The sequence below is a fragment of the Sitodiplosis mosellana genome, unplaced genomic scaffold (assembly GCF_009176505.1).
Source record: "Sitodiplosis mosellana isolate CC-2019 unplaced genomic scaffold, AAFC_SMos_1.0 Smas_scaffold_11, whole genome shotgun sequence".
NCBI classification, from domain to species: domain Eukaryota; kingdom Metazoa; phylum Arthropoda; class Insecta; order Diptera; family Cecidomyiidae; genus Sitodiplosis; species Sitodiplosis mosellana.
Window position 1 is genome coordinate 122,024 of NW_022595253.1, and position 10,986 is coordinate 133,009.

At 35.5% G+C, this 10,986-nt stretch overlaps 2 protein-coding genes across 3 annotated transcripts in view; one reads left to right on the top strand and one right to left on the bottom strand.

The window, feature by feature from the left end:
* LOC129567541 (thrombospondin type-1 domain-containing protein 4) overlaps positions 1-7,077 on the top strand; it is a 21,327-nt gene extending 14,250 nt beyond the window's left edge. For both annotated transcript variants that reach the window (XM_055444583.1, XM_055444582.1), the window contains exons 8-14: positions 3,006-3,204; positions 4,152-4,345; positions 4,560-5,267; positions 5,405-5,764; positions 5,878-6,142; positions 6,272-6,779; positions 6,867-7,077. In XM_055444583.1, the coding sequence (XP_055300558.1) occupies positions 3,006-3,204; positions 4,152-4,345; positions 4,560-5,267; positions 5,405-5,764; positions 5,878-6,142; positions 6,272-6,390 (1,845 nt within the window). In that variant the 3' untranslated portion in view covers positions 6,391-6,779; positions 6,867-7,077. The remainder of the gene's footprint in view (positions 1-3,005; positions 3,205-4,151; positions 4,346-4,559; positions 5,268-5,404; positions 5,765-5,877; positions 6,143-6,271; positions 6,780-6,866) is intronic.
* A 2,321-nt stretch (positions 7,078-9,398) lies between these two features.
* LOC129567324 (transmembrane reductase CYB561D2-like) lies at positions 9,399-10,490 on the bottom strand. Its single transcript, XM_055444096.1, has 3 exons — positions 10,296-10,490; positions 9,819-10,164; positions 9,399-9,624 (listed from the first exon to the last, which is right to left on the bottom strand). Exons 1-3 carry the CDS (start codon positions 10,488-10,490, stop codon positions 9,422-9,424), a joined length of 744 nt encoding a protein of 247 aa, XP_055300071.1. The 3' UTR covers positions 9,399-9,421.
* Positions 10,491-10,986: the final 496 nt, after the last annotated feature.

Here is a 10,986-nt window from a genome sequence, read left to right on the forward strand (position 1 = left end):
CTCTCTCTCTCTCTCTCTCTCTCTCTCTCTCTCTCTCTCTCTCTCTCAGTATGAGGCAATCTCTCACTATATCACTGTATCAGCTAAATATTTGCAGCAAAAAAATAAATTCATGCTGTCCATTACCTCGAGATTGGACGAAGCACACACGAAAAAAAACACTGACATGCACAAAATCAGGTGTTTGATTCAGCTCGTTGAGTTCTTTGTTTCGAATTAGTTGATTGAGAGCAAAACGACCGCGTTCACGTTAACATGACAGCTCGCGCTGTTTATGGCATTTTCCAATCTAAAAATCCACTCTTAAAATACTCTTCTATTTGCATATTTCCAATCATATTCCACTAATTTATGCATCAAACTGCAAAAAAAGCAGAGACGCCAGAGCGTGTCCTCTATATTTTGTCGTCGTTGTTGTTGTTGTGCACTACCAATTTGTACATATCCCCATCGTAAATTATCATCACATTCTTTTATCTCATGGATTAAAATGAAAACTGATACATTAAAATGAGGCGATCAACCGGTCTCACCTACCGCGGAATTGTCATAAAAAATCAGTTGGAATAAAACCGAATAAAATAGAAAAAATATTGAAGGAATCTCTCGTTAGCGGCAGAAAAGTTATTATATTGGATTAATCATAATTATGTGTAGTGGTGACGCCACTTTTCTGCACCGTCTTAAAGTGGAAATGTTTGCGCGCTGCTTTTTCTTCTTCTTTTACTCATTTCTTTGTTAGATCTCTCAACGCGGTAAGAGGCTGCTATCAGGAAATACTAAATCAAAAATGAAACCATCGAGCATGACCAATGAGTCTGTTTAATAACGATACACTCAAAACTATCGACTCTATGACGCATTAGACTCGTGCACGCTCGCGCTCAGAACAATCTTCGATTCAGACTATTTAGTTTTAAGTATTCTGTTGCTAGGAATTTCCGCCAAAATATTTTCACTTATTGCGAAACTCTCTTCATTTCTCTTTGTTCAGTGGAGAAAAAAACGGAGAAGAAACCAGTTCGATTGGCTATTTCAACAGTGTGCGTTGTTGCTAATGCATTGAGCGCCACGAAAACACCATAATATAGATAAAATATGGTCGCCTGCGTTTCTTTCTCCGCTCCAATCCCGAAAAAAATGTTTTTTGGTTTTCGCTTGATTTGTTCCGTTTATTAAATAGCCATTAGAAATTATTTTCGATGCGATGCGGCCGCAACTTGGCAACATTTTGTTCCATATAAATGAATTTCTTGACGGCAGAGAAAATTCTGAGTCAATTTATTAGTTTCCTGTGATGCGTTTACTATGTATTCGAATATAGGAGGAAGAATCTATCTCAAAATCAATATTATTACTTGTATTAGCACATGTTGATCCTGAAGACGACATTTCAACATATATTTGCACTATTATTTTCCGTGTTTACTTTCAGCTTTTATTTACGATTCCATGTATATACGCTTGATTTCACGCCCGATGCTTAAGTGTTTATTCAACGGAAAATATGATAAGAGACACGCCAGGCAATGAACAAAACAACGATACAATTGTGATTAAAACATTTTTGGCAATGGTCCAACTCATTTAGCCTACTCGTTTATTTCATTCGCAAAATTCGTTGATGCTTGATTGAAAACTATGTCATTCATTCCAAATGAAATCCGTAATAATTCATCGCAAATTGCCAGACGGCGACAACATACACACACACACACACATCATGCTCTTTATCAACCCATTAATCCTTCCGCGAACGTGCTTTTGCCACTCTGAACTCGCGCGAGAATCTAATTTGTTAAAAACATTTAAATTCGAGTTTAAATGCCGTTATCAACGACGGCACTTTTGATGTATGATATGACTCATATAAATCAGCGCGTTGTGCTCTGCTTTTGACATCATATGAAATTCCAACCGAACAACAACAAAACTAACAACAGAATGTGAATCAAACGGGTAATCACAGCAGCCATATGGACGCTGCAAAGTGCATTCGATCTTGTGAAATACTCAAACTCACTTAATTGATTCGACTTGAGCAGTCGAAGCTGCTGCTATTGGCAAATTGAAAGCAATTCAATGGATACATGTCGATTTCAATGAGTTATCTTCGTTGTTTTAGTTTCGGATAATTTGGTAGAAAAAAAAAATGGAATACTCGAAATAACTTTGCTGAAATGGGATTTTCAACAGTTTTTCTCTTCTTGCTTGGAACTCACAAGTTTTTATCTTATTTTCTAAACTGTTCAGAGTCATGTGAAATCTTTTTCTCCGAATTGGGAGTATTTTATTGAGTTTCAAATCGAATTCAAAACAAAAACATCATATATCAAAGCGGCGATTTTAGTTCCGAAATTTCGCCCATTAGCTCAAAAGATAAGATTTTCCATACAGAACGAAAATGAGTGTTCCACGCATTTCTTCGTTCACTTGATGGTGTTGCAATCCATCAAATGCATCCAATTGAGAAAATCTAATTTTAAAAACCCCACTGTCGAAATACGATTGGAGTGTTTTGATGCATCGAATGCTGTCCGATCGTTTCAAGTGGTTTTCAAAGATGAATCGCGGAAAATTCCGTTTGATGAGAGCCGATTTTCTCGAAGATTGTTGAGAGTTGAAAAATATTTGCCGCACTTGATAAGGGCGAAAAATTCCAAATGTGCTAATTATCGCCGATACTTGGCTTTACTCTCGCAATTGTTGACATTTGTTTTTCTTTTATTATGAACTAAAAAAAAACCCGAATAAAGCAATACGTTATCACATCCAAAATCAGAAGTTCAACGATAATTTATCAACTATCTGACATAAGCAAATGATACTCGCTTATTTCCAGTCCTAAACAAATAAACAGCGAAAATGCGTTTATTTACCGTTATATTCGTCTGCCTGGTGAGTTTCACAAGACAAGTTACACCATATTCATTTTTTGTCTCTTTGTTCAAATAAACAGCTTTTGTGATTTTTTTATCAAATTCGGTGTGTTTGCGTTTGAATAGGCCATTCACAACAGTGGAATATTGACAGGTGCGTTCATGAACAATGGAGCCGTTCGATGCGGAAGCACTGTATGCAATCAAGTGAGCAAAATATTTACCGAAAATCCACTGCCAATCGGATACTACAACATTGCCACCATACCAGCTGGAGCTTCCAATATCTCCATACTTGAGCTTAAAAACAGCGACAACTATTTGGGTACGTGAGAAAATATGGTTTTTAATTGGAGTAGAATGGATTGGAAGAGAAAAGGTTGGAAGAAGAAGGTAGAAAGAAAAATGAGGCAAAAAACTCGAAAAAGAATAAAAAAAAAAGATTAAAAAAATGAGTTTTGATAGGAAGAAATGTGTGTTCATTTTTCAAATTTAATTGGCAGTCTTTAGCAAATCATTCAAACCGTCAACCGAAATCGATAGAGTCGTTCATATAATCGGCCAACCTTACAAATCTTCTCGCTAAATCTTGAAATTTTCGTTTTTGGCACGGTTCGGAACTGCAATACGTTTTACATTATTTTATCGTGTTCAATTTCCATAATACACTCATATATCACCTCGGGACGGTTGTTTAGTTTCAATTTGTGTGCATATAAATCTCCTCATTATATAGCTTCGATCCAGCTCAACGTCTGAATTTTATCCAATATTCATTCAAATCAGTCAGAGATGAGTGTGATTTACGGAAAACAGTCAATGGTTTTTATAGCGACGAATCTTGGCCATGATCAAAATGTGCTGCGATAAAGATGTAGAAAACGGAAGAGTAATGATGATTGAGCTTGGCTGAGAAAGACTGATACAAACTGTGATGCATGTTTCGATGTGTCCACTTGATGTGGTTGAAATTAATTTTCGAAACGAGCAACTGTTTTCACACACTTACTGTCATGTCACACAGTGCTTTTAATCAGACTATTTATAGTGCATTTATACTCGTTTTATTACAAAGTATTTTATGACTGAAAAAAAAAAACGAAACAAAATTATGATAGCTTTATCACCTTTATATATAGGCTAATTGTGTTGACAGAATATTTTTCAGTTAATTAAGTGACTGTCCCGTTCAACTACTGCGTAAAGCCATAAAATTTGACCAATAAAACGCCTTTATTCATGAATTTCACTCGTTTACTCTTGCGTTTGCAGTATTGAAGCGCGATCATTCGTTTATCATCAATGGAGACAATATCATTTCGGATAGCGGTGTGTACAGAGCAGCTGGTGCCGTTTTTGACTACCGCCGCATCGATGATGCCGTTGAAGCGAGCGACGAAAATGCTGAGGGTGTCACTGAATGGATCACGGCCACTGGACCAATTCGAGAAGCGGTTCACTTGATGGTAAAGGGATTTTTTTTTCTATTTTTTCTATCTTTTTATACAAAAATTATTTTCCTTCTTCATACGAATACAATCAGTCTCTGAATTGATTCGAATCCATTCGTATGGAGAACTATTTCATAGATTGGCAAGAAAAACCTAGAAATATTGCTGGCTTTCTTGCGAAAAGAATGAGCTTCAACGCTTCTCTAATAATCATTGTATTTCTGATTAGGTTCTAAGTCAAAGCAAAAATCCCGGAATTAAATACGAATACTTGATACCCGTCAATCCACCGTCATCATCTTCTGCTTCATCTGTCGATGAAACAGTGCGCAGTGTTGAAATGGAAGCAGATATGCCACCGGAAGCTGAATCAGAGAAACGAAAGAAAAAGCACAGCCAATATACGTGGAAAGTAGTTAGCTTCTCGACATGCAGTAAAACATGCGGTGGTGGAAGTTTAACGCCGATAATTCGTTGCGTTCGTGAGGGAAATTCACAGAAATTCTACAATCACAAACGATGTGCCCATCAAACGAAGCCAGTTTTAAATGAGGAAATCCTGCGTTGTAACAAACAGCCATGTCCAGCCTATTGGAAAGTCGATGAATGGAGTGCTTGTAACTGTGGACTGCCCAATGAACGTGACTATCAAACCAGAGATATAGAATGTGTACAGGAGTTGAGTTCAGGCATTGTGATTCATGTGAACGAAGTCGTATGCTTGGAACAGAAACCAGACGCTCACCAAGAATGTAATTGCCCGAAACAACAAGTGGATTACTATCGTCATCATTCGCACAAAGGCAAAGACAAAAATCACCATCATCACCATTCGCAACCAATCACATTGATCGGCAACTCAACTATTGGCAAACGAGCTCATGTTTTGGAAAGTCGCAAACCAGGCATTTGGATTGCTTCCGATTGGAGTGAACAGGTATTTTGATTTTTTGCTCAATTTTTGAATAATTTGGTTTTAATCAATTTTTCTTTGCCAAAAAAAAAAAGATAAGTTATTTATTAAATAGAAATATATATATTTAATGAAAATGCAATGGTAATTTCCCATCATAGTGTTCAACGAAATGTGGCGAAGGAACACAATACCGTTCGATATTCTGTGATCGTTCAGCGAAAAACGATCGTTGTGACATTCGTTTGACACCAGACACAACCAGATCATGCATGGAAACCACGCGATGCAACGTCGGAGATTGGTTCATTGGCCCGTGGAGCAATTGCTTTGGTGATTGTTTCAATTTGATGCGATCTCGCTCGGTTCTTTGCATCAAAGACGATCAAATTGTGGGCGATTCTTTGTGCTTAGACTCGAATAATGTGGAAAATACGACGAAACCCATTACAATTGAAAAGTGCGAATTGAAAGACGTTTCTTACTGCAGACCCAAGTGGCATTCTTCGGAATGGACAGAGGTATTATAGGACATGATCTATATTATGACAAAATCGAACTAGCTATTATTACAATGAAACGTTAAAGTGATGAATTTAAATTAATAATCAATTGAATGGTAATCCTTTTTCAGTGTTCACGAAGCTGTGGATCTGGTACACAACGCCGGGTGGTGAAATGTTTCGAACCGGACGTGAAAGATTCATTATTGAAGGAGTCGGATAAATGCCGGTATTCGGAACGACCACAAGCATTCAGAAGTTGTAACACACATGAATGTGATGCCGATTCGTCTGATTCCGAGGAAACGACTGAGGCCATTAAACCAGTTGTTGTTGTGCCAACGAAGAAACATGTTGAACCTAAAGTTCGACTCATTCAAAATGACAGCACACCAAGTAAGTTTAATGAGTGAATTTTTTTGTTTTTCTTGCAAATTCTCGCATAAAATTTAATTTATTCAAGAAAATTCCTAAATTTAGTGAAAATAGACGAGTATTAAACAATTTATTCTCTTTATTTTTCAGAATGTGTTGATGTATACAAAAACTGCCAAACAGTGGTGAGAGCAAAATTGTGCACGTATGACTTCTATATCGAAAACTGTTGTGCCTCCTGCAAGGAAGCCATTTTGCTAGGTTACTGAAGCGATTTTCACTTCGATTTGGAGGAAAATTAATTTATTTCATTAGAGCTTAAGAGAAAATTAGTTCCAATGGGTGAAAGAATGAATTTCGTATGATTTCCAAATTATGTCCCGATTCAATATTATAAGCATTGAGAGAAGAAAAAAAATGTATTCGGTTGTCATTGAAGAAAGAAACTAACATTTAACAAGAATGACTGTCGTGATTTCCTTTCGTATTCAATTTTCTAGACTAATTCTATGATGCAATTCTTAACTTTTACCGTTTTCACCACAGCATTTAGTTTTAGTAATTTCATAATTCTTAAGCCATCCAATCGAACTTAAGCTTTTTTTAAGGGATTCAATTTCATCAAGTTACCGTTTCTAATTGGACTAGCAAATAAATGGTAAGGATAAAATGATAGTTATTGAAAGTTGGCCATGAAATCCACACTATAATCATATTCTCAAGAGAAAAATTATTTTTTTTTCAGGTCTCCCTTCGATTTGTGCACATTTTACTGGTCCCATTCATTCATTCATTCTTCATTTTATTTTTAAGCCATTGAAATAGGAACACTTTTAAGTAAAACAACAAATCCTGCAATACGTAAACTCTAAAATTTCCGCACCAACTAAAATTGTTTTGATTTGATTTAATAACTTTTTTTTAAAAATAAACATTAGTTTTTATTAAAAGGTAAATTTATTTGTGTTTGGAGATTCATTTTATGCGTTTTTAATTCTTGGCACTGCGAATATGATTGAGAGCTGCACGAGAAGCACCAATCAATGTTAAACTGATGAAAAAGATCGCCACTACTTGAAGCCATATTCGGATATCTTCACGCGAGTAGGCCTGCATGTAACATTTATCGTAACCGAAGTAAAGAGCAGTCATCCCTATGAAAGAACGAGAGTTTTATAATCTATCGAAATTGTTTATATTTGAATTTAAAGTTGATCACCAGGTCGAATAGTCTTGAAATGTTTTTTTTTAAATTTAAGTTAGCAATGAAAATGAAAAGAGTTAAAATCAAATCGTTTACCCAATAGAAAAGCAACGATGCCATGCAAATTGTGCGTCAATTTGAAGTAAATCGGTCGAGCGTAATTTTTTAGTTTAATCGACTAGAGTGCTGAGATGCCATTGAACATGCCAATCAAGTTAAAAATAGCTGCGATCAGTCCAATGACCGAATGTGTGCTTGAAAAATGTGGTTTTGAATTCAGGCTTCGACCAATGTACTCGATGACAATTCCAATAATGGCAGCCGAAGAACCAACAGCTTGCAGAACCCAATGAATGGTCTTTTGCGTTTGCCTAGTGTGTTGCTTCGACCACACATTTTCCGAATAAAGTGCTAGGATCGCTTGTGTCATCAACAATTGGTACTACATTTGTTTCAACAGCAGAAAATACATTTTTATTTTTAAAATCATAAATTTTGTGAAAAACTATGATATTCTGGGGTCTTCGTAAAAATCACTTACTCCAATTGTACAGAGCCAAGTGTGATAACTAATTGGCTTATTCCCAGTACTGTAACACAAGAAACTCATGTAAACGGCAGCAATGGAAGCCATAACATGATTTAACACATTGAAATAAGTTTGAATCATCTGCTAAGCACTTCGAGCTAACACTTTTTCAACTTTATTCGACTCAATTTCCATTTTTTGACTATTCAACTAAAAGACTTTCAATATTTAAATCGAAATATAATGAAATTATCACTCCACGCGAAATTCTTAAACGATTCAGCCACAAGCAGATCTCGAATCAAATTGAGATGTGAAATGTGAATCGTCTTCAAGAATTGACAGAGCTGAAATTGATAAACTAACTTCCGGTTAGGTTATCTCATGGGAATTAATGTCATTTTTAAACTGAACGACTTATTGATATAAGGCCGTAAATTTCATAAAAATAACCTCGAGCAGCTTGGCGTCATTTCCTTCACTTCCATATGTTTGCAATGATGTTTGAACTTTGACAAGCAAGCTTCTACAATGAAAATTAAATGCGAGTGGAGACGCCACAAAAATGACTCCAAAATCGTCGATTAATGATCGAACTACTTTTGATGAGTGACACATTGGAAATTTTAAATTTTCACGAATTGAGATAGTAAAAGTGCTGCAAAATTATGAATTTCAACAAAGAAGATCTTCGAAAATAGATAATTTGCATTTACTGATCAAATTCCGTACATAAATATAACGGGGAGTTCTTAGAGCTACTGTAATTGGTCAAGCTTATCAACAAAATTCAAATCAGTTTCGCCTGTGACTGAACTTGCAATATATAATCTAATTCCACAATGACAAAAACTATCGTGTAATTAATGGTTTTATTGAATTGAGTGTGTATTGGGTCAGCAAAAATATTCATATTTTAGAATAAAACACTTTCAGTATGACTAAATAATATACAATTTGTGCACTGGAGCAAATATTTTTATCAATATTTGCACAACATTCGTCAATGTTGCGTCATTCGTCGCGATGAACATAAAACAAAAAGAAGATGCGATCTACGATTGTGTTGCGTATGCCGGAAAACGTTCGTTGATTGTGTTACTGCACCAACCAAATATTTATCAAAAACATCCGCATTCGCGTGGAGTTAGACTAAAATAGCTGTTTCGGGTATAGTACTAGTTAGACTGATATGCACAAGGCCAAACTACTCGTTAACTCAAATAGATTAGTAGAAATTGCGTTAACTGTCAATTTTTTGAAACTTTTCCAAATGAATGGTGTAGATGATTCGATTCTTAACAAATATTTTGATCCAAAGTTAACACGGTTTCCAATTTGGCGATTCCAAGTGTTTGTACACATGTTCATAATTTCTTAAGTTTTCTTTATTTCTTTCAATACTTTTCTTAATTTGATGTTACCAGTCGCGCAAAATGCTATACGTTCATGACAAAATGTTGATTTAGTTACATAGAAATTATTTATGTTATTAGGAGTCGAGTTTTTTTATAATCATATTCTTAGGGAAAATTTTTTTTTTTTTTGGTCTTCCTTCGATTTGTGCTCATTTTACTGGTTCCATAGATTCATTTTGTGTCTTTTTGTAATTTTTGGCATTGCGATAATGATTGAGAGCTGCACGAGAAGCACCGATCAATGTCAAATTGGATGAAAAGAACAACAATACTTGAAGCCACATTCGGATATCTTCACGCGAGTAGGCCTGCATGTAATCTTGATCGTAACCATAGGAAAGAGCAGTCATACCTATGGAAGAATGGGAATTTTTCAATTTATCGAAACTATTTATGTTGGAATTTAAAGTCAATCGCTGAATAGTTTTAAAATACTTTTTTTTATGTTCAAATTAGCAATTTTAAACAAAAATCTATTATGTGTTAGGTTTGCGTATGCTAAAAACTAATGATAACAATAAATAGAGTTAAAATCAAGTCATTTACCTAATGAATAAGCAACCGTGCCATGCAAATTGTGCGCCAATTTGGAGTAAACTGGTCGAACGTAGTTTTTGAGTTTAATCGACCAGAGTGCTGAAATGCCATTGAACATGCCAATCAATGTGAAAATGGCTGCGATCAATCCAATGATCGAATGTGTGCTTGAAAAATGTGGTTTTGAATTTAGGCTCCGGTCAATATATTGGATGATGATTCCAAGAATGGCAGTCGAAGAACCAACAGCTTGTAACACCCAATGGATGGTCTTTTGCGTTTGTCTAGTGTGTTGCTTTGACCACACATTTTCCGAATAAAGTGCTAAGATCGCTTGTGTCATCAACAATTGGTACTACATTTGTTTCAACAGCAGAAAATACATTTTTGGTTTTAAAAGAGTTGAATTGAGAAAAATTCATCACACTTCGCTATGTTTTAGCAGAAAACTATGCTATTTTGAGCTTTTCGATACAAATCACTTACTCCAATTGTACAGAGCCAAGAATGATAGCTAATTGGCTTATATCCAGTACTGTAACACAAGAAACTCATGTAAACGGCCGCTATTGAAGATATGATATGATTCAACACATTGAAATAAGTTTCAATCACTTGCCAGTCACTTTGAGCTGCCACTTTTTCAACTTTATTCGACTCAATTTCCATTTGAATTTTCATTTTCGTCTATTCAATTGAAAAACTTGCAAAATTTAAATCACTCCTTCCAAAATTGTTATACGACTCAGTCACTCGCAGACCTTGAATCGAACTGAAATGTAAAGTACAAAATGCCTTCTGGCAGAGCTAAAATCGATAAAATTATAGCTGTGCCATATTCGTATCTTAATAACCATCCTAATAATTTCTAGAGATTATTGAGATCCGATTATAATACCGATAAATCTTAATAACGCTTTCAACTTTTTATCAGGTTATTAAGTATATTCAAATAATAAAGTTACCGGATGAATCTTAATAATATCGTTTTGAAGTTATTAAGATCGAATCCTGATAATTTATCAACATTCAATCTTAATAATCATCAAGTTCTGGAAGTGGGTTTTGGTGGATCCTCAGGATCGACCAGAACTGCTCCCAGTTCTGGAAGTGGATCTTCAGGATGTACCAGATCCGGTTTGACACTGCCCTTGGCCCATCCTGAAGATCCACTTCC